This window comes from Aplysia californica, unplaced genomic scaffold (assembly GCF_000002075.1).
Source record: "Aplysia californica isolate F4 #8 unplaced genomic scaffold, AplCal3.0 scaffold00143, whole genome shotgun sequence".
In the NCBI taxonomy this organism is placed as follows: domain Eukaryota; kingdom Metazoa; phylum Mollusca; class Gastropoda; order Aplysiida; family Aplysiidae; genus Aplysia; species Aplysia californica.
Window position 1 is genome coordinate 305,156 of NW_004797413.1, and position 23,217 is coordinate 328,372.

The 23,217-nt window shown below is 38.4% G+C and overlaps 1 protein-coding gene across 2 annotated transcripts in view; it reads left to right on the forward strand.

The window, feature by feature from the left end:
* The first annotated feature begins 3,572 nt into the window (after positions 1-3,572).
* Positions 3,573-23,217, forward strand: part of LOC101853783 (AT-rich interactive domain-containing protein 4B) — a 28,318-nt gene continuing 8,673 nt past the window's right edge. Inside the window, exons 1-20 of one of the 2 annotated variants that reach the window (XM_035969389.1) lie at positions 3,573-3,946; positions 5,192-5,308; positions 5,945-6,010; positions 7,029-7,122; positions 7,606-7,685; positions 9,991-10,073; positions 10,415-10,630; positions 11,348-11,427; positions 11,783-11,901; positions 12,294-12,461; positions 13,032-13,129; positions 13,512-13,665; positions 14,096-14,830; positions 15,194-15,567; positions 16,439-16,562; positions 17,458-17,525; positions 18,313-18,406; positions 18,847-19,009; positions 19,430-19,486; positions 20,208-22,502. In XM_035969389.1, coding sequence (XP_035825282.1) covers positions 3,944-3,946; positions 5,192-5,308; positions 5,945-6,010; positions 7,029-7,122; positions 7,606-7,685; positions 9,991-10,073; positions 10,415-10,630; positions 11,348-11,427; positions 11,783-11,901; positions 12,294-12,461; positions 13,032-13,129; positions 13,512-13,665; positions 14,096-14,830; positions 15,194-15,567; positions 16,439-16,562; positions 17,458-17,525; positions 18,313-18,406; positions 18,847-19,009; positions 19,430-19,486; positions 20,208-22,502 — 5,188 coding nt within the window. In that variant the 5' untranslated portion in view covers positions 3,573-3,943. Of the gene's footprint in view, positions 3,947-5,191; positions 5,309-5,944; positions 6,011-7,028; positions 7,123-7,605; positions 7,686-9,990; positions 10,074-10,405; positions 10,631-11,347; positions 11,428-11,782; positions 11,902-12,293; positions 12,462-13,031; positions 13,130-13,511; positions 13,666-14,095; positions 14,831-15,193; positions 15,568-16,438; positions 16,563-17,457; positions 17,526-18,312; positions 18,407-18,846; positions 19,010-19,429; positions 19,487-20,207; positions 22,503-23,217 lie in introns of both variants that reach the window. The other variant, XM_013081722.2, reaches the window with a different exon arrangement.

Genomic DNA, 23,217 nt, shown 5'->3' on the forward strand with positions numbered 1-23,217 from the left:
ATCCAGCACAATGTACCGTACCTTATGAAAAATTCAAAGGCAACAAGGCTAGAGGGCGACCGAGAAAGACCTAGACAGACCTCTCTCTCTCTCTCTCTCGAAGTGACTTTTCAGACTCGAGTCCGAATAGAAAAAAATTATATTCGGACTCTGAATTGTGTCCAGCATGACGGCGTTCCGACTTCCGACCCTTGTTCCTAAATATTTCCAGCATGTACGAACTTTGTTTCGATTATAATGATAACAGTCGAAACGTGAGCTTTAACATCCAGTTACTAGATCTAGATCTATCTAAACTGGCCCTCCCTGCATCATTAGTATGAACAGAACGATTAAGTTGAGCTGACCTCGCCGGGGGCAAAGAAGATTATGTCGACCAATGAAACTGCGCGTAGGGATCTCCCACTTTCAGCTTGCTGGGGGAAGAGGTGTTGGGAAGAAGCCACGGCTGTCGGTTTTGTGCAAAGTGATGAAAAAAATCATTACAGAAAAACTATAATACACAACAAAATGAAATGAAACATGTAGAAAGACAAATGGCGGTGGAAGTAATGATGATGCTACAGTGGTGGTGGAAAGACCCAGGTTGTCGGTTACTGTGTACTTAGACACTGCCATTGGGTAGATCTAATGAGAGTGCAGTCCTTTGATTTTTGACACAATTACACAGTCCTAGGTATGCAATTCTAGTTCTAATTCTGGTTTTACTTAAAGGGAGTGTATACAGACCCGGTAACCGGGAATAAAGTCACAAAGTATACAGACCCGGTAGGGGAACTCTTGTGATTTCGGAAACTTTCAGCACCCTCTTGGCTCAGGGTAGAACTAGGTTCTTCTAGATCTATGGCCTAGGTCTAGATTTAGACAGACAGATATAAATCATTGATCTAGTTTCGAGGTTAGCCTAGATCTAGACTGTAGATCTAGATCTAGATTCTAGATCTAAAACTAAATGAAGATTGCAGATGTCTTTTCGATGAACGATCGTTTTCCCCCTGTTTTGGAGTTGGAGGAATCACAATTTGAAGAAAAGAACAATGTCATAATTTCAATCGAGCAGTCTCTCTCTCTCTCTCTCTGTATCGCTCGCATTCTTTTTTTCTTTGTTTGTCTCTGTCTTTCGTTCCTTCCTGCCAACTGGCAGACATGTCATATTATATACATTTTGCTAGCACTTCCCCCTGCGCTCTCTCTCTCTCTCTCTTTAACTCACACACACACACAGACATTACCGGGTCTGGGCGCTGAAACCCTCCGAAATCACAAAAGAGTTCCCCTACCGGGTCTGTATACTTTGTGACTTTGTTCCTGGTTACCGGGTCTGTATACACTTCGTTACTTAAAATCCCCCGACAACGTTTATTTATATAATGTAACCTCCTTACACTCACATCATAACTCACTTAGAAGCTAAGTCTGAATATATAAAACCTTTTTTTCAGACCCGAGTCCGAATAGACAAAAATTATATATATGATGTGTGATCTGCAGCAAATAAAATTGCAGTCTGACCCTCAAAGCAGTGCATCTGTGTGCGGGAGTGAAAGTAAAAATTTACCTAAAACTGGTCATTATCGTTAGCTTTTTAAAGTTTTTGGTAAGTGTTTCACTTTTACGGCGCTCGCAGCTTGAAACTGCATAAAACATCAAATGAGCACGGAACATACCAAACATTTTCAGTCGATCGGAAATTTTGAATATTGCCCAGGCGGCGGTTGAAGCCAAGTTCTCTTTGTAGATTTTGGACCATCAAGGGATCTTTAACGTGTGCAACTTGCACACGAGACCTTTGAGATTTTTTGCCCTTGTCCGAGAGGGTTACGTGTAGATCTTACCTACTATAAGATCAGGGGTGTGGCTGAAAGACAACAGAAAGAAGGAGCCACGGACAAGCAGTAGAAAGGCAGGTTCAGAAAGAGTCAGGAGCACAGAGTGGAGCGGAGACGAAAGAACATTGTTAAACAGCAGAAAAGGATGTGAAAGGCGAAAATTCGATAAGAAAATCTTCCGTCGCTACCCGGATTCAAACCCCGGACCTCTGAATGAGAGGCGAACACCTAATTAACCTCTACGCCACGAGAGTGAGAGCTGATTAGACCAGGTTCAACTAGATCTAGATGTTGAGAGTCACTCAGAGACAGTAGCCTAGTAGCCTAACTAGGAAATTAATAGTTATTCATTAGAACTTTATTAGAAGGGGGAAGGAAAATTGTAGCCTACTGACTCATCATCATCCGGTGCCTTGCCGACTGGAATGGGCGATCATGGACCTCCACTTCACTTTGTCTTGCATTTTGCAGCAATGGTGTCTGTTGTTCTTGCTGCTCCTAGCCATGTTGACATCTTATTGTATTGTCCAGTATCTTTTCCCTCCGTCTGCCTCTGTCTCTCTTTCAATCAAACTTGCCTGTTGTTACAATATTCACCAATGCTTCTTTCCGCATTATGTGTCTGAAGAAATTTGCTTGTCACTTTCTTATATTCGTCATAAGCTGTCTTCTGCAATTTGCTTCAACCAAGACTTCTTCATTTGTTTTTCTAGCGGTATATGGGATACGTAGCATGCGTCTTATGAACCACAACTGTGTCGCCACAATTGTTCTGACTACTGACTACTAAGCAGTAATTTCTTATCAAAGATGCCTGGCCTGGGGAGAACTTTTTAGTTTCTTCCATCCAGTAGGGCCTATACATGATAAATTCCAAATTCATATTATAAGGGTATTATTGTGTTGCTGTAGTTGAAGAGCAAACTATTTATCATAGTTGGCATAGTCTAGTTACAATTTTGTAAAGGGCACTATGCTCTAAAAGACATTATTTGAAGGGGCCGTGGACCCCCATGACCCAATGTCGTTTAAAATTAAATCCCTGTATATATATAGATCTATATAAAATATATCCCTTCCCTTGCCCACTATCTCCACCCACAAAAGTGGAAATGTTCCATCAATTTATAATTTTTTTAAAAATCACCTCTCGTGCAGTTCCAGCTACACTGCAGTGCTATCTTTGACATGGCGGGTGATAGAGAATGTAGGGCCAAGTCCTCTCAACTAGCTTGCAATTTGTAGATCAAACTCTCGCTCTCAGACAGCACTGTTGAGACAAGTCTGCTAGGCCTACTGACTACTAATCGTTTGTCTCGCTCTGACTCTGCTGGTCAGCCAGCCTCTCCGATTGCTAGGCTATAGTGCTAGATCTAGAATTGTTTGGGATAGTCTCGGATAGATCTAAATTTAATGTTAATATTACTTTCTGCACCTCCAGAGAACAACAATTAAAGACCCCCTTCAATTTGTGTGCATGTTACGGGGCGTTGTGTTGTATGTAACGTAACTGCGCCTGAGAGCCATAACAGCTGAACCCGGCGTCATATGGTAACCTGGCCTGAAGACACCTAGCGGCTTCGCAAAGATGTGTTAGCACGCGGAAAACCCCGCAACACATTTACACACCAAGTGACTGCAGCGCCATCTGTCAACAAAAAAATAAATGGGCTACGGAACCCGGATGAACCATAGAGAACCTCACATTTTATCTCAAAATTTTATAAAATGACGTATAGAAGAAGGTAATGCAAATTATCAACGTTGAATTCAAACTTTCCTCCACACGAAAAGTCATTATCCGAGGTACAAATCAGCATATTCTGTGTATACCACCTCAAATTGTCTCGCACGTATTGCTCCCACCACGCATCCAAGGTCACAAGTGTGTAGTTCATTCGCGCATCCGCTGGGCGCAAATGGACGACATATTTTTAGGTCATCTAGAATCAACCAATCAGATTTGAGATTTATGTGAGGTAAAGTTGTTGTTCTTCATGGTGTTGAGCGACGTGAAATTTTGTGTGTCCGAAGGTGTCGGTCTGTTTTTGACGATAAAACACATGGTGTTATTCTTATTTTTGAGAAGAGTGAAGCTAAAGACTTGATCTACAATGGTGAGTAATATATTTCATTTTCAATGCGTATTTATTGTTGTAGCGTCTTTTGAAAAGGCCTGACTGTTTCTCTTGGATAAGTCAAGAGACAAGCCAAGAAGAGTATACGTTTGCGTTTATTGAGACTTTCAGTTTCAGTCATCTTCTACCATACCTTTGTCAGGTCGAATCAATGCGTATTCTTCTCAAACAATAGCACAATTTGATTACAGATATGTAGGTATAACACGAGTGATTGTAAAGCCAGTGAAACCATCGTCTGTCGCAGTATTTGCCTGAAATCTGAGTAGGCGTAGCAACCCATTTCCCATCCAAGTCAGTCCTACCGTGCTGAATCACCGCAGGAATGAATGGCATACTGCGGGTCCGCGACAAGTTTTCTTCCTCGCGTCTTATTTCAGTCTTCGGTTTCGCGATTCCTTTTCGCTTTTGGGAGCCAATAGTTTCTTTTAGATGTGCACAATCTGTACTTTGTATTTCCACATAGATCTACTTTAAGGCTACAAGATTAAGGTGTGCTGGCTCTCACTCTCACAAATGTCTGTTGAAGGCATGCCTGTGAGATATATCTACAGTCTACAACTAGCCTAGCCTAGAAATCTACTGTCTTTCCCTTTTGGTTTGTTATTGTAGGTTCGAAAACAAGCCCTGATCCATACTACTAGAATATAGACTATACGTTAGTCAATGTATAGGGTATAATTCAGTAACTCGATTAATGTCACTAAATTGTTTTGTACACACTCAATTTCTTGGAAAGAGTCAAGATCTTGCTATCTGTCGTGGGCCTTCTTTTGGCAAGATGGTTCCAAATAGACTTGACAGCAAGTCTTACTTTTCATACTGGAGTTGCTCAATTTCAATCACTCAATCCCATCTTGTGGAGGGCAAGGTGGTGTCAATCTAGATCTAGCTTCAGCCTTCACAACACTTACAGTAAGTCTAATTGGGTTGTCATTTTTATGCTTTGGACCAACCCAGTTGGTGTTAAAGGGGGCCTGCCCTGTTTAACCCCATAATTCGATGTTTTGCTACGGTATGACATTTTTAAAAAAATGATTTATTTACAATAGTTTTATTATCAATCATGTGATGTGCACCAAAAGATACATCTGCTTGACCTCCATAAGCAGTACATCTATGTACTGGAGTCAAAGTAAAATTTTACGGTTCTTTTCAACCTGCTTTATTCAGGCTAAGCTGAAATGGCATTGCTGAAAAAATCTTACTTTTTTGTAATTTCAGGCCCAACCTGGGTTCGGGCCTCCTTCCCTGCCTGTGGGCACAGAGGTTAGTGCGAAGTATAGAGGAGCCTTTTGTGAAGCAAAAGTGAAGACTGTTGTCAGAGTCGTGAAGTGCAAGGTAAGTGTGTACAGTCAGAATAATATAATGATCAGTATTGAGATGATATTGGCATTCTTTGGTTCTTAAAGTCTTTTTGTCAAGTACTTTTTCTACTGAAGCTGGGATTCCTGAATAAATTTATGCTCTCACAGCAGGTTGTGTTCATGTAATGAGCTTAAGCTTTTTTTTCTGTTTTTGCTAGAAATCTGAATTTATTGAGGTTGTTCCCAATTTTAATTGACCCCCCAATGTGTCTCTTGTGTGACTATACGTATGAGGTTGTGGATCATCACCTGTTCCACTGCACAGTCCTAAGTGACATCAGAGCTATCCGTCTCCTTCCGAGACCTAACATTGACAAGACACTCTATGCCAGAACATTACAGCAATTATAACTACATAGCATTGGACAGAAGGGTGAGAGCCCAGCTGTTGCTGGATCGGTAACAACATTCCCAAATTTAAGCAGACGGTTTTAGGAAACCACTATAGTTGGTCTTGCTTCTTTGATGTATTGTTTCTGTCCATCTATCTTTTTCCCCAGCACTAGTAAATAAAGCAGTTATTATTGTTTGAATGTACAAGTTTCTCTTTACTCAAACTAAATTTGACCCCAAATATTGTTTATTGTTCATGGCTATTCTACTCATTCAGGTTGCGATGAAAGACTGTCAATCAAGCATCTTTGTTACCGATGAGGAAATCAAAGGACCTGTCAAGGTTTGTACTTCTTATTTTCACACACACTTTATTTCAAAGGTTGCTGAAAAAATGATGTTTTACTCATTGAGTTCACAGGCTGTGGTTCCTGATTTGCCTCTGAGGATGCCATAAAGGTAGTTTGAAGTGTTTAAAAAGAATAATTTGGAGGGCTTTATTTGAAGCCTGTGTTCTTTGAAATCAAGATAATCGTGAACCAAAAAAAACAACTGTCCTTCCAAGACTGAACAGTGTTTTCCTGTGAGGATATGAAATTTAAAGTATAATATGAAGTAAATGAAAAATGAATGTTAATTTTCTGTATCTCAGAATGCTCAGACTGAAAGTATTTCTAATGCATAGAAGGTAAAGAAATATTGGAAAGCAATGCTTTATTTCGACTTCTACATGGTCTAATAATTAAGAGTGGTTTGATATGGCAAATCTTTTCAAATATAATCTTGCTGCCTTCCATTTACTCATGGTCTTGAAAAAAATGTTAACATTGCTCTCCATGTTTGTGGTGCAGTATGGACAATTTGGAGCAGCGCCGTCTAAATGAGGTTGAAACTTAATGCTTTGAAGCTTTTTTTTCCCCCTTTATCTATGTAAAAGTGTTTCTTCTTTTAAACATTATTTTCAAGACTTTACTGGCATTTACTTTCAAGGTTTTCTAGACCATGATTGCCTACTGGCAAGAGGTTCTTTTAAGACATGGTGTGAAGAATAAAGTCGTCTGATATGGATGATATGAGCAAAGGTGATCTCTTCAATGGAACTAGCATAGTGTATGCTTGAAGTTTCCAATTCTCACCAGGTGCTGTGCTAGAGAAACTTTGTGATTGCATGTGGCCGTAAATGAGCAATTTTTTACTAACTCTGGAAGGCAGCTTTATGGGTTTATAGGATTTTCATGCTTTTAAAGAAAAAATAATTGATCTGAGCATGTAAAGAGAATATCTTAATGTTTCAAAGTTTGTGACTGAGTGTTCAGTATGAACTAGATTTCTAATTCCTGTATTTTTATTTCTTTTAACAGCTTGGTGCTATTGTAGAAGTAAAACATCCTGACACAGGTCAGCCAGTAGAGGCCACTATCAATAAACTCATTGATCAGAGTACTTACACTGTTGGTAAGTGGATTTATGTGTTATTTATTATCTTTCAGATCTAGTTATGGTTATGCTGAAAAAGTACATCAGACGCACGATTTTGTGAGCCGCTCAAAGAGGTTGAGCTTTTCAAGTATTTGTTGTTATTTTAAACAACTTTTCTTGTGCTGTTATAGCTTCTGAACATCTTCTTCCAAAGTGTAATCAAGAAATGAAAGGCTTGGCACAAACTTTTGGTAAAAATGAAATAAGAGGCAAAGAAATTAAATTGGTTTGGAAGCAAGACTGTCATTTTTATGTTTTGCTTAATTCTTTTACTGTGATTTCTCATTTATAAGAAGAGATATGTTATTGCATTGTGAATCAAGATATTTCCTGAAAACTGAAATTTTACTGGTAATGATATAACTTTATGCATTTCAAGATTTTTTTTCCCTAGAAAGAACTATTTGTATTAAAATTGTTTCAATTTTTGTTCATTTTTGAAAAATTTCTTTTGAACAGTATTTGATGATGGAGATGAAAGAACCTTACGAAGAAGTCAACTGTGTCTTAAAGGAGATAAACATTTTATTGAAAGTGAGGTAAGTCTGAGTAGGTCATAGGTTTTTGTTGTCTTTAAGGGGGCTCGCCGGTCGGGTCTAGGGCCTCGGGGACTGATTTTCACTCACTGTAAGCACTTCATACTTTTGGTATTTTCCGATCCCTCTTTCAATCTAGATTTTTATTTACACTAGTCACTGAGTGAGTAACATTAATTAACAGAATTCAATTTCACTGGGTTCTACATTGTGTACTAACATTTTTTATGTTTAACCTTGTTTTCCTCAAAACACATATTTTTTCTCCACCTTTTTTTTTATATTCCTACACAGAGACTTGAAATTTGGCATGTGGTTAGAAAAATAGTTCGTACTTGTTGTGGGCGGGTTACTTTTTTATGTTTTTCTTTAGAATTTTCTACACAATTTTTTTTTTCATGCCAAAAATATTTTATTTTATAGATCAAATTCAATATCCCAAACTTTTAGAACAATTTTGGATACTTTCTAAGTATAGAATCAGAAATAAAAATAGCCAGCTGCAAGCACCTATTTATTTGTGACATTTTGCAAGTTGCAAAATAGTTTTAAAAATTGTAGAAATGGTGGAGGAAAAAAAAATTGTGTATCCAATTTTCAAGAATGCTGCCATTTCCATTGCAACGGCTTACGTAATCGAGTGTGTCAACAGTAGGACATGAATCTTTTGTCAAATACTGACTGCCTGTGACAAAAATTGTTTCAATTTGTCTTTTGTTAAAATTGTTGTCCTGTAAATATTGAGCCCCCTTAAAAAAAAATTGCTAATGACTTATGAATTACCTGTTTATACATCTGTTTAGAATTAAGAAAGTTTTTCTATGTGACAACAAGGTGGGGTTTTTGATTTTTTTTTAGTCCTTGAATATATCTGTTGAGTAGCTTAGAAATATTGTTTGTTTGAAATGCTAGAATGAAGTTTGGGGTTATTATTTGTTCAGAAATGAATATTGCCAATCACCGCTGTCACAAGCAATCCACTTAAGTCTAAATTTTGAGAATTTTTTATTTTTACACCCTCCAAAGCCTTATCAAAGATGCATCATTCAACATCACCAAAATGCTGTTTAATTCTATGGTCAAAGCTTACAATTTTCTTGCTTTTCATGATTCCTGATACAAACAATGCAAAAGCTAGTTTTTTTGTCTCTGCTCTGGGATGTGGGGAGGGGGGGAGGGTTGAATGAAGGCCAAAGACCTCTCAATAAGCAGAGAGCAAGAGTGTATGTGAAGGACATGTTTATAATTGCATATGTGTTCAGTGGTAGATCTGGCCTGTACACCTCAGTAGTGTGTGGAGAGTCACAGTTGTGTGGAGGCATGTATCTAGTATTTTGTCATGTTATTCAGCGCGTTTCAGTTTCCACTTCAACCGAGATTACATAGTACACAACAACAGCTTGCTGGTGTTCTGTAAATTTAGGTCGAGATGAAGTTGTAATAGAGAGTGGGGCATGGCAGAGAAGAAAAAGAAGACCAAGTGGAAAAGCATCTTGGTTGAGGAAATAAGGCAGACCCTAGCAGAGGTGATAGATGAAAAATTAGTAACAAAAACTTGTATCTGCAAAACATACATCTCTATGAACCCACATGCATACTGATGTGGCAGAGGGGGCATAATTTATGTACATTTTAAAAATCATTTGTCCAACTTTATTATCGCCCTTGATATACTGGAATTTGTACATCACAAAAAGATTTATGCGCTTTGCTGATTTCTCTATGTGTGTGCTAGACTGTCAAAATGAACATTGGTCTAAATGTTATATGGGATGTTATGCTGCAAACCTGATATTCGTCAATTTATTATGCTTTGAAAATCTGATATCAAGGGAGAAAAATGAAAAAAAAATTGACCTCAAAGTGACGCCAAACTGGAAGGAAACATGCTTTAGATAAAGTAACCCTATTTACTGCATTAGATGCTTTAAATAGAATCAGAATTGCTAAATGTATAAATACCTGAATAAAGTAGTAGGGATATATAGCCTGCTAAATGTCTTGGCCGGCCCATCACATTTCTAATCAACAACTTGCCAACACTTTCGGCTCATTGATTGTAAAGAGGTAATGTTGAGAATGTTGCATACAATTTGCTCTTCATTTAACTGAATACATACGTTTTTTTGGTGAAAATTTTATGTGTCTTTTAAAAAAGTTTTGATTTCACACTGTAGAGTGGTTATTTTCCTTAAAAGTTACTGTTTATTTGCCATTGTTGGTTTGTCTTGAATGGTCCTTAAAACTTTTTTGAAGCAGTGAGCAAATGTTGTATATGTAACTTTTTTTTTCTCCATTTTTTTTTTAGACCTTGGATAATTTGCCTTTGTCTCACCCTGAGCACTTTGGCACTCCAGTTCTGCAGAACAAGAAAACAAAGAAAAAAGCAGAGTAAGTTCTTTATATACGTTCTATAAATTAGTGTACAATTATTGTTGTATTTGGCCTTTGTTTATCTTCTTTTTAGAACCTAAAGAATATTGATGCATTTGAATACAGGTGCTTGTACTTAGGAAAGGTCTTAAATGGTCCTGTTGATTATGTTGTTTGCCTCTTTTGAACTGCATGTTATTCATGCCATTGTTTTGTTTGAGTTGTTAAATAATCAAGGGGGAATTTATTTGACCCTACTGTCAGAGTGAGGTGCTGGCGTTAAGTAAGATATGAAGGTTGCTAAGAAAGCCTTTGTGGAGTTGAAATAAAACTTTCATTTATTCTAACAGTGATGACAGTGATGATGGAGACGATGCATCAGAGGAGGAATCTCCACGGAGAGCCATGTACCGGGGTCGTCACCAGGAGCTAGTGGGGAAACTCATGTTGGTGGACTTGCCCCATCGCAAGGGTTCAGTTATTCCAGCACTGGTTGTTTTACCAGATGCCAACAGCATCAGTGAGGTCAAGAACAGAGACCAAATTTTGGTTCGCTCTTTCAAAGACTCGAAGTTGTGAGTATTTATTGTCTCTGTTCTGTTCTAATTTCATCTTTAATTTCAGAGATCTCTCTTCTTTTTTAGTGAATGGGCGATGAGACTTTGGGACTTGTCTGAAATTTTTGGCTCAATTTGTTGCTTCTTTGGGTCTGATTTGTTCATGAGGAAAGCTTTTTTAGTAAGTTGCTTCAGGGAGTAAAGTTTGAAACTGACTGATTTTCTCGCCGTATATGGAAAGTCGTGACAAGCTATGGCTGTACAAGGTCTCTTAAGAGCTAAATGTGTACTAAGAATTATGCTCCCTCCACCACCGTTTGCTTTCACCCTCTCTACTTTTTCTCTTACTACCATATCTCTCTCTCCTACAAATTTGTGCTTACATTTTCTCTCTGTGTTCTTAACATTGTATAGCCCTGGTCAGCACAGCTTCAAAGTTGTTCAGAAATTTTTGAATTTCGTCATATCATCCATGTCCTCTGTTTACAAATTGATGTGTTCCATTTCAACAGTGCAGTATGTGGGTAGATTTTCATTCATTGCATAGAAACTCTGTTGTAGATTTTGAGACAAAAGGGATCTCATTGAGAAGTATGTGTAAGTACAATTACTTCTTTAAAAAATATATATGTGGAGAAATTTGATTGCATATATACTTAGCTTCTATGCCCTAGTTCTTTGTATTGTATTATAATGATATATTTGTTGATGGACAATTTGATATTTGTGTTTCAGTTTGGTTGTCACTCGAAAGGACTTAAAAGAATTCCTTAGAAGCATCGCCATAAAAAATGATGACAAGACAATGCGAACAGGTGAGTAAAATGTTTGCAATTTTATTGTCCTTCTCTGAATTTAAATGATACTGAATGATAAAGTGTATTTAAAGCCTGGGTTATATTTTTAATTTGTTAAAAGAGTTGATCGAAAATAAAATTTTGTTCCCGTCAATGAGAAATAAATACATTGTTCTTGCAAATTAATTGCGTTCTTGATGTTTGAATGGAGGAGCACGGATAAAAATTATATTGAATATTCAAAGTATTTCCCCTTTTATCGTGTAAAAGGAAACAAATCAGTGTAAAGATGGGTTAAATCCTTATATATGTATGTTGTGGGTATAACATTTCTTCACATCTGTCATATAGTAAAATTGTTATGTTGTTTCAGCCTATGAGAAAGCTCTACTTTATCACGACACAAAAGAGCTGCCTGTTGGCTGGAATAAAGAAGAAATGCTTGGATCTGATGTTGAAGATGAGGAAGATGAAGGCGAGGAGGATGAATATGTAAGTTTGTTGCTTTTTATATTGTCTTTTGTACTAGAGATATATATCAAACCAATTTGGCAAAAGTACCGCTGTTGTTTTTACGTTCAAATTATTGTCTCATAATATTTTGTTTGACCTGCTTTTGCTACTCTTTTGAGGATTTTATATGTAAAACAAAACCATGAATTGACATAATTTAATGTTTTTAGGATGTGGTAATGTGACATTAACCTGTTACATCACAGATAGTTTGAATGTTTGTTTGAAATAAATATGTGCATGCTTATGATGTTTCATTATGTGTATAGACAATTTCAGATCTTTAACCACCTTTAAATGCTTTCCTTTTTGGTAAATACTATTCAATAGATTAGACTAAGCAAACTGTTACCCTTCTTTGTTTTCTGCAGGCATCAGAGGATGAACCTTTTGAAGAGAAAGACAGGTTTGTCGCCCAACTTTATAAGTTCATGGATGACAGAGGCACACCCATCAACAAAGGACCATCCATTGGGAACAAAGACCTGAACCTGTACAAATTGTTCAAGATTGTTCAAAACTTGGGAGGGTATAATAAGGTGAGTTTTATTGTGTTAAATTTTTCATGGAAATGCTTGTTTTGGGTTTTTAATTTTTTCATTCTTTTCTTTATTCGAATGGGATTGTCCAGTATTTATATGCGTTTCAGAATTCAGAATGATTAAAATGCTGCTTTTTTAAAAAGTTTACTTTTATCTTTTTTCATTGTGAATAACTCAATTTTATTATAATGTGAATGTTCTAAAATATTAATGCTATAGCGCTATAGTCAAGTTAACCATGAAAAAAAATACAAGTGGAGGGCATGAAATATTTTGATTCATCCCTTTTCCTCCCAAGAAAGTCTTGCTTTTTGTGAAGCATGCCTAGGCTTAAGTAATTTAGCGGAGATTATTCTGTGGCTGACTGCTTTGATATGAGTTCTCGTAGGTGTTTTTTGAGCAAGTTGTTGATTTTTTCAGCTTTCTTTCCTGATGTGTGAAATGCTTTTTGTGATGAATGTTGTGGGGAGTTTTTTTATGAAATGAGATGCTTCTGTCAACAGGCTTCCTTCTGGAAATGTTTTCCGTCACTTGTTTTGTAAAAAATATGATGCGTTTATCTTTCAGGTCACCAAAGAAATGAAATGGCCTGTTGTTTACAGCAAGATGGGTCTACCTTCGTTGCACCTGAATCCTGCTCACCAAATCAAAACAGCCTACAAAAAGTAAGTTGTCTGATAGAATGGCATGTTGTGCCTATCACTGTGCATCAAAATGATAATGGTTAAACAATGTTTATTTGATGAAATCTTACAAAATAAAGTAATGAAGGTCTCATCGTGTGTTTATTGGAAAGCATTTTTTACCTTCTCATTGTATTACTTTTTATTACTTCATGTTAATTTGATTTGCTAGGGTCTTAGAGTAGTTTTTTTTATCTCGATATCTACTGGCATCAATTGATTGTTGTAAACGGTTATGTTTTATAGTTATCAATTTTTACCGCCCTGCCCAGTCTTGGATGATATATTTCAGTGTTTATTCTGTGTGAACTAGTAGAGATTTTAAGACTATCTGCTAAAAAATATCTCTTGACGTTTTCTGCAGGTATCTAGATGCCTATGAAACATTTTATCGAAAGCTTGGGAGTACAATGGGTACATTAAGCCGCCCAGGCAGAGCGAGACAGAACTCAAGTCGGAGCATCCTCAACTTCAGAGGTAGAGAGAAAAGTCCGCGGTCGCCAAAACCTCCGGAAAAGGTAAGCCTGGAGTCAGTCTTTTAAGCTTATTTTTCACAGAGTGTTTATCGGCTCAGATGGTTCAAAAAATATGTTTTCCCAGTGCTAAATTGTTCTGACATGATTATTTTCTTGGCTTAAATTCTCATTTCATTAGATATTGATAGATGGCTGCTGTAAAGGACTGCCGCTGCTATCTCGGTTGTCTGCTCTCTGTGTCAAAGAATCTCAGAAGACATGAAAGTATTTTGATTCTTTTTATCTACCTCATTTGACTGAATGTGGAGACCTTGGAATAGTGAAAGATGTAAGTTTTTGATAATGAGACTTCAGGATTTGAGAATGTTAGCCTGTTTTTGTTTTCTGGATGGTTTCGTGCTGTCTGTGGGAGTCATGTTTCCAGTTTGTTATTGCTCATTGCTTTACTTCTCTTGTGCTGTTCAATTTTCAGGCCAAGGAGGACACTAGTAGTCCAAAACCGAAAGTTGTTGAGACTCCCGTAGCGGAGAAGCCAGAAGACAACCAGGACACTGCCAGTGTGGCTTCCACAGAAGAGAATGATCCTGTTGGAAGAAGAATGACCCCCAGAAGGGATGTCAGAGGTCAGGCTGCTAAAGAGGAGCAGAAGGAGAAGGAGAAAAAAGATGAAGCGGGAGGTGCTAAAAATAAGAAAGAGGAAAAGAAGGAGGATTCTCCAAAGAAGAAAGAAGAGCTGACAAAGGCGAAGAAAGAAGAAAAGAAAGAGGAGACCCCTAAAGCTAAGAAGGAAGAAAAGAATGAGACTCCTAAATTAAAGAAGGAAGAAAAGAAAGATGAGACACCCAAATCAAAGAAAGATGACAAGAAAGATGAAACGCCAAAAGGAAAGAAAGAGGACAAGAAAGATGAGCTGATCAAATCTACCAGAAAGGATGAAGTGAGTGGTTCGAGGGTGAAAAAGGATTTGTCCCCGACTCCAAAGTCGAGAAAGGAGGAAGCTGCAAAGGCCAAAAGGGAAGAAGAAGTGGCAAAGAAAGAGGAGCGTAAATCAACAAGAAAACTGCAGAAGGAAGAGGAGAAAGAGCCTGAAAAAGAGAAGGAAGAGAAGAAACTAGTGCGGTCAGCTCGCAAGGAAAAGGAAGAGGAAAAGAAGGAAGAACCTGTGTTGGAGCCTCCAGCAGAGGTGAAAGAGTCTCCAAAGAAGAGGGTAAGTAGAAAACACTTTGTGGGTTTTTGCCTCTGCTGATTTGGAATAATCAAATTATGTTTTACTATTTGAATGTTGGGTTTTTTGTTTGTCATGGTTTTTTAAATTATTAAAAATTTTTAAAAAACAACAAATTATATATTTTACAAAGAGTTCACATCTTTGCACTTCTTGTATAATGTCGGTGGAGGGTGGCTGAATGTTCTTTTTTGTTTTGTTTACCAGAACGTGGTCTCAAATAGAAAGTAAAAATCTTGCAGTTTTTATGATAGTCTATCTGCTTTGTAAATGTCTTAAACAAAAAGGTTTTGATTGCCTTGCTTTGACAAATCTTTAAATTTTTAAAATATGTTGTCATTTTAGGTAACTCGGCGGAAGCTGATCCAGCTTGATATACGCAAAGAAGCGGAGCCAAAGGAAGAAGTTGAAGAGAAAAAGGAAGTAGCTGAGAAGAAAGAGCTACCAGAGAAGAAAGAACCTCCTGCCAAAAAGATTGCAACCAGGGACCTCAAAGTCGGGGACAAAAAGGAGAAAGACATTCCGCGTACTCTAGAGAGGAGAGACAGCAGAAGCTCTGAGAAGAAGGAATTGCTTGTCAAGGCAGCTGAAAAGAAAGAAGTGAAAAGTGCCGAAAAGAAGGGGAAGGTGGAGGAGAAGAAACCGCTGAAGAAGGAAAAGAAAGGAAAAGATGCAGAGAATGAGGAGGAGGAGGAGGAAGAACAAGAATCGGAGAAAAGGTAAATTATATAGTATACTAATTTCTAACTACATTATTTTCTGGACATTGAGTCTGCCACTGGCGTGGAATCTGCGTATGTCGATGGAAGTGAAAATGGTCTTTTGTTCCTTTCATAAAATATATGTGTCGCGGCGAGGTGGAATCAGGTGCTCATCAATTTTGGGGCATGTGGAGTTATTGGTACCATCTTAAAGCCTGTACATTTGTTTTGCTTTCCTTGAAAAAAATACCCATCTATCTTAAATAAAAATCGAGATATTTGAATATGGAGGTGGGTGTCGCCTGGTTTTAGAGGTAAAATTAACGTGAAAACGGCGGCCAAACTTTGATGATGTTCAAAGCCTCAGAGTTTTGGAAAGTGCAAATTTACATTTTTTTGGTGCCTTTAATCAATGTTTTTTTTTTTTTTTTTTTAGTAAAACCCATACTAAATTTTGTTTTTAAATGAATGTATAAGGTGTTGAGCCAAAAAAGAAAATTCGAAATAAATTGGCGAACGGCCATAAAAATGCAAATTTCTTTGATTTCATTATTTTGACGAGAGCCTGATTTCACCACGATTCCTGTCTTTGGCTTCTCATATAAATTTTTAATTTATTGTTCAAAAGGGATTTGGTTTGCCCAGTAGTCTTCACTTAAAAAAAAAAAAAGAAGCAATTTCCGACATGAATCCTTTCACCTGAAGTATTTAGCAGTCATCCCAATTACCTCTCTCTCCAAGTATTTTTTGTAAATCATGTTCCAGTGCGTTTTTATTAATCCTAATGTATAATCGTAGTCTTAGTATTTATGGTAAACTGTGGCTCTTCCGTCATGTTCAACTGTTGGCTCAGCATAAGCAAAAAACCAATGACATTTGTGATCCCCAGTGAGGAAGAAGAAGAGTCTGAACCCCCAAAGCAGGACACTGTGGCAAAGAAAGACTTCCCTGTTGGATCCAAGCTCAAAGTCAAGTATGGGAGGGGCAAGAACCAGAAAATTTACAATGCAAAGGTAAGATACTGGTAGTGCCAGCAGTTTTTTGCTCCCAGGTTTATAGTACAGGGTGACTGTCGGGTCCTGGGAATTATCCGGGAATTTGAAAAAAATCGCAGAGACCTGGGATTGCGCCAGGAATTTGAGGGAATCTGTAAATTGCCCTGGGAAAAAGCCGGGCAGACACGGGAAAATACATGAAATTCTTGAATATTTGAAAACAAATTCCAGTGAGGTCAGTAAGTTCATTTTGGCCGCTCGCAATTGTGATATTCATTTCCCGCGAACAGGCGGCTATGACAGCAGGCTGAAGTGTATGTAACACCGAGGTCGATCAGGAGTATCAAGATTGTTCTTGTGTATATTTTATACATATACATGTATATAGAGAGAGAGAGATAGTTCAGTAAGAGTTTTATGCCGCTCACAACTGCATAAGTCATATATGAGCGCTCAAATATATATATTTAAATGGAGCACATATGCTGTTATTGTTATGTAACATGCCCCTGGAAAATTGAGAAGCCGGTTTGGCAGTCACCCTGAGAGTATATGCCTCAAAATGTGTTTGTTATAAAATAAAACGAATGTCTGTCTAAATTGTATATGTCATATAAGTTCAGAGTGCTTGTTTGTTTACAGGAATTGTTTGTGAATGTGTCTTTGGAGAAGAGAGACAAATATCTTGACAAAGGGAGAGTTTTCATTTTCCTCATAAATTTTATATTGAAATAATCAGGATTTTGAATACAATATTTATGTGTTTGTTTTTATACATATATAATTAGGGTTTAAAAAAAAAATCTTAACTAACTTGAATTTCACCTCCCCCAGTCTCAGTGTTGCTGTCATATTCTTGTCATTCATTTAAGACCTACAGATGTTTATGGAGCTTTTTCTTTTCTTTCAACAGGTTGTTGACTCTGGCAAAGATGGTACACACAAAACATACTTAGTTCACTATACTGGATGGAATAATAGGTATGTGTGTGTATTTTGCATCTTGTCAAGCTTGTTTTTTCTTTTCTTTTTTTCCCCCCCTGTGAAATGTAATCTAATCGTTGAAAGTGGGGGTGGTTGCACTTTGAAGACCAAAACAAAAGTCTTTGAATTGTTCTTCAGCTGATTGTCTAAATATATTTTTGTGTTGATGCATCGTATTGTTTGATAATAATTCATGGAATATTGGGTTTTGTTTTTTGGTCTTTTGGAATAGTAATGTTAAAGAAGTATAATGTAGAGTAAGAAGATATATGTACAGATAACGGGCAGTTGATTCAGGTATTTGTTCCTTTGTTTGCTTTGCCATTAGCTTTGCAATGGTCTCATTTCATCTAGCATTGTTTTTTTAGCATCATTGTTTCAGCAGCATACTTTGTCAATAGTGAATCCCCCCATAATGTTTGAAAGGGGTTCATTTTTCCTTCAAGTTTTGTTAGAAATCAAAGCATTTGGTTTTATAATCACCTCTCTAAAAAAGCATGTTTCTCTCTGGGAGACCCTTAAAATGCTTTAAAATCTTCATCTTTAAGGTCTTTTTGGGTGTGATAATATAAAGGTGCATCATACAGGCTGATACAAGTGATGTATAACATTATAGTTGCACATAGTTCTCTGAATGGAGTGATAAATAGAGATTGCATTTTGATCCCTTTTGAGATCCCTCTGCAATCAAGTTATTGTCATTTCAGCTTTGAGAGCTCTAAGAAACAATACTTCTTTTGCTGATTCTCTGTAGGTAACATGCTTGTTGGCCTCTTGTTTTCAGATATGATGAGTGGATTCGGGCTGACCGAGTTGTGTCTGTGCTCGACAAGCCTGATGCTGAGAAAGCTAAACAGTCATCTCCCAAGCCAATGGTGGTAAGAGTTGCTCATTTGATACTCTACACACAAACTGTCTTTATTGTTTGAGAAAATCTTGTCATGGTTAAAACTAGTGCATAGAAAAGTTAAATGTAGCAGGACACTGTAAGGTTTGTTTTCGTTTAACTCTGTTTTTCAGCCCACTATCCATGTTACAGTAAACTGAGTGACCGTTTAGGTCCAATCCTCAACATAAAACATTCTGGGTAGCCTTTGTTTAATTTGGATGGAGTTCGAATTTTGCTTTCTAGTTTTTATTCAGTTACATTCTTTTGATTGTGCAAAGTTCATAATTGTTAATTGTTTTCTTTTTTCTTTTTAAATACTACCTGTTTGTTTTGGGGATTTTTTGTTTTGTATTGTATTACCCACATATGGTTGTCTTAGCTGATATTCTTAATCAATGTTTTTGCATTTCTTTTATTTTTGTTTTGCAGTCAACATTTTCTTCTGTACTGAAGAAGATCAAACCGACGAAAACATCTGCTGTGATTAAAAAGCCAGGCTCCATCTTCAGGACCCCAAAAATGGTGTCTGCTGCAAAGACTAGGGCAACTCGCTCGTCAAGTTCAGAAATCTCTGTCTTAATCAAAAAGCCAGGTACCACTTCATTTTGTCCTCCCCCCTTGTGGTTTTATATTTGAGTAAATTTCCCCTTATTTAATGTGTCCTGTACTCGTTGTTCCTTTTACATTTGAGTGGGGTAATGGAATTCTGTACAGTTAGTGGGTGGTTGGATGGTGCCTACAGTGGGCCTGAATTTTTTTTCTGTCCCTTGTATCTCTGTGTTGCTTTGTGTCCGCCACTGAGTGACTGCTTTTGTGTTGAAGTGTCTTTCTCTAGCTCCAAACTCATGAAACTAAGGTTGAAGCAGGGTTTGATGTTCTTTTGCTTCATTAAAACTTAACTTGTATTTGGGATGTCATGAGTGGCAGCTTATTTTGTTGATGTTTTAATAGCTGCATGTTTTTGCAGGTCGGGTCTGACTTTTCTTTTTCTTTTTTTAAATGTGTATTTCAGGCAAACGTATCACGCGCCGTAGGTCAGCCCTCACAGACTCTGACTCTAAATCTTCAGGTAAGCTTTAAATTACATCAGTTTTGTAACCAGAACTTCAATTCAGTTGAATCTTACTTGTTGAGATGAGCTAAAAGAAAAAGAAAGGGAGTTACAGTCAAACCTGTCCAAGACGACTACTGTTGTCGAGGAGAAATGAAGGTCCAAGGCTTGATGGATTGATTGATTGATTAAAATTTTTTTTTTTTACTGTAGTCATGCTGTAGTCCTCATGTTTGTTTCCTTTATCTTAGCTGCTGCAAACCTGTGTATTTTTTAATTGAACACTTTGTTACAGTTTTGTGGGTGTCTGTATTGCTGTTGTATGAGGTCTTAGTTTGAGATTCTATGTCAATTGATGGTCTAATATTCCTGTCTAATATATATGACCTTTTCATTGTGTTTGGGCTGATTGTGGGTGCTTTCTTTTTGGTGCTTTCTTCCACTGCATTAAAAAAAATGCCACAGACAAGTCCTACTAATTTCCTTTTCCTCTAGTTTCTGTTTTCAGTAGTAAATGATCATTATTGTGTCAGTGTGCTTCTGTATACCCAAACAGACAAATTTGTTTAGTTTTTCATGATTCTTTAACAAAATTTTACTCAAGAACAACATACAGTTGCAATCTTTGTTTGACCAGTAAGCTCGTATTCATTGCATTTGGCTTAAAAAATCTCTTAATTGTTTTTGGGATTGTTTTCATGGTTCCGAGTATCATTCATGGTTCTTCTTTTATTTGCAGAAAGTCATATGGGTAGCGATCTCGAAGATGCAACTGGCTCTGAGCAGGCTGATGACGATTCCAACACCAAGGAGGAAGAAGAAGAGGAGGAGGAGGAGGAAGAGGAAGAAGAAGCAGAGGAGATGTTGGAAGTTGAGGTTGAAGAGGAGTCGGAGGCTCCTAAGCCTGAAATGGACACTGAGGTCCCTGTCAGTGACAGTGAAAAAATTCCTGTGGAAGAACCTGCACCTGCCACCGTTACTGTTGAGGAAGATGCCAAAGAAGAAACAGAAATCCTAAGTAAAAAGAAGGAGCCTAAAAATTCTGTGTCTGTGGAGAGTCCTCAGGTGATTTCTTTGGATGTACCTCCTGAAACTAAAATTGTTAGCCTTGAAGACAAATCCCTCGTTCCAGATGATGGCACCGACCTTTCTGAGAAGGTACCAGAAGCCCCAGCAACATCGTGCGTGGAATCGAAAGTGGTAAGCCCAGAAGTTGTGAAAGCAGAAAAAGTGACCGTTTCCTTGATGGAGGTGAAAAATGCTGTGGATGAGATCCGTTCTGTTGTGTATGAGATGCCAGAGACGGAAGCTAGAGAGTCTGAAGAGAAGGAGGAAAAGGTGACTGCCAAAGAGGAGGTAACTGATGATGGTGTTTCAAATGTGCCTGTTGATGATGAGTCTCCTAAACTGGAGATCATTGAAGAGGCGGAGGTGCAGAAGGATAGTGTGAGTGAAAGCCTGTCTCTCGTTCCAGAGCCTGTTGAGAAGGCAACAGATGAGGAGCCTCCATCCTTTCCTCCTTCCATTGATCAAGGTATTCCTCAGCTGAAGAAAATTGATCTTGAACCTGAAAAGAAAGAGAAGGAAAATGAAAGGAGTCGTCAAGGTAAAGGAAGGAGGAAGGACCTCACAAAAGATGCAAAGAAGTCTGGAAAGATTCCTGAATTATCTGGAGCCGGAGCCTCTGACATTCCTACATTGGAGCCAATCCTGGAGGCGGCATCGAGTGTTCTGACAGGTAAAGTTGACCCATCACCGTATGACTTTGATGCTGAAGTTGACACTCCTTGGCAACCGGAAATTACCAAAAAGTGGGAGCCGAGCCAGAAGCCACCTATAGTTTCAAAAGAAGGTGGGTCTACATCAGATGATGGAGTGGAGAGAGAGAAAAAGAAAGTTAAGAAAAAGGCGAAGAAAAAACCAATAAGCCCAGAGTTTGTGGTTGAAACCAAGGTGGAGGAGGGTTCTGCTTCTGTTCAAGACACTACAGCCTCCAGTGGCTCTGTCTCTGGCACCATAGAGGAGGTCTTGGCTTCCCCGCCTAGTGCTGATGCAGTGTCGGCAACTGTTGAGAAAGTTCCTGTGAAAAAGAAGGGCCGCAAGAAGAAAGATTTAGCGATGGAAGCCAAAAAAGAAGTGATTGATCAGTATGAGAACACGGTGAACAGTGTTGTGGAAGCTGTGAAGCATTCGTTACAGGAGGCGGAGGAAGACGGAGACAAGAAGCCACCTCAAAAGAAGCGCAGAACGAAGCGAGCCTCCGAGAGTGATAAGAAGGATGTGTCTCGTGTTTCTAAAATCGGTAAGAAGTCAGTCAGTAAGGACACTTTAGATATTGTGGACAATGTAAGGGAGATAAAAGATGAGAAATCACCAGGGAAAGAGCCTCAGACCGTGCCTGACTGCCCTCTTCCTGTTGTCGCTGCCCCTCCTCCATCCTCTCAACCTGTGGACACTGTTGTTCCATCAGCGTCTTCTAGTGCTGAGACGAGTCAATCTGTTTGTCTCAGAGAAAGAACTGAATCGGGGGGCTTCCTAGAAAGTCAAGGTTTTGAGCCCGAGTTGGAGAGACCAGATACCACTGCTCCTTTCGACAACACGCCACCCACCACCCCGGAGCATGACGAGGCCGAGGGCAATGGGAATGCTTCTATGCATGAGAAAGACTCTCCTTCTTTCAGTGCCAGTAACAATGTTGCTCCTAAATCAGAAAGCTCTAGACCGGTGTGTCCTTCTGCCACCTCATCCTCATCATCATCATTATCGTTACCCGCGTCGTCTTCGAATATTGCACAATCAAAATCTGCCAGTGAATCTCCCTCGGACAATGACGTGACCAGCACTGCCTCGACCGACAATCTGGACGCCAACATGACAGCTCAACATTCTGAGAGCAGTGGCACAGAACAGGACCTGCCGCCTGCCTCCAAGAAAAGGAAGCAGCCAGAAGAACTCAGCAATGGTCTGCCCTCCCCAAAGAAGAAGAAAAGGGTGCATGGCACGAGAAGCAGAACAGCTAGGAAATCACCAAAATGTAAGTGGTCTTGGGGGATTTTTTGTTTGTTTGTCAGATTTGTGGTTTGTTTTGCTGGACCATTATTTTTATGGTAGTGGGGAGGGGACGGGATTTTTTTTTCTTCCCAGAGACATACTCTTTATGTCTTCTTTTGTCATCCTCTTTTCTTCACTGTTGCCTTTTTTTTTCTGTCTGGTCTTCAACTCTAACTGGCTGTTACAGTGCTCTTGAACTTTTAAGCTCAAATAACAGAGGTTGTTAAATGAGATAGGCTGTCCTCTTTGTTTTTGGAGCTTGAGCATTTCTGTGCTCTTCTCCTGTCCATTGCTACGGCAGCTTTTCCGAGGGAATGACAATATTCACTCCCCATTGACCGGTTCTGTGGTGTAGCTGTTAGTCACTTTGCTGTCGCATGCAGGAGACTCGAGTTTGATTCCTGAGTGGGGAGAATTTTTTTTCAAGTTTCTGTCTTTCTGCCTGGATGTCGTATCCTTTTCAGCCATGGTTAGCCCTGAAAGGCATGGTTGAAATACATATATCTAAATATCTAAATTGTGTTGAAGGGAACGTAAATAATCCTACATTTGAAAAAAACAATTCATCTTTAAAAAATTACTCCCCCTTGAAATATCATATGGCTCTGGATTTGTGGGATTTAAAAAAATATGTTACAAGCGAAGTCTGTAAGTATGTTGTGTCAGTTCAGTGGTGCCATGTGTGTAGACGAGCCAAA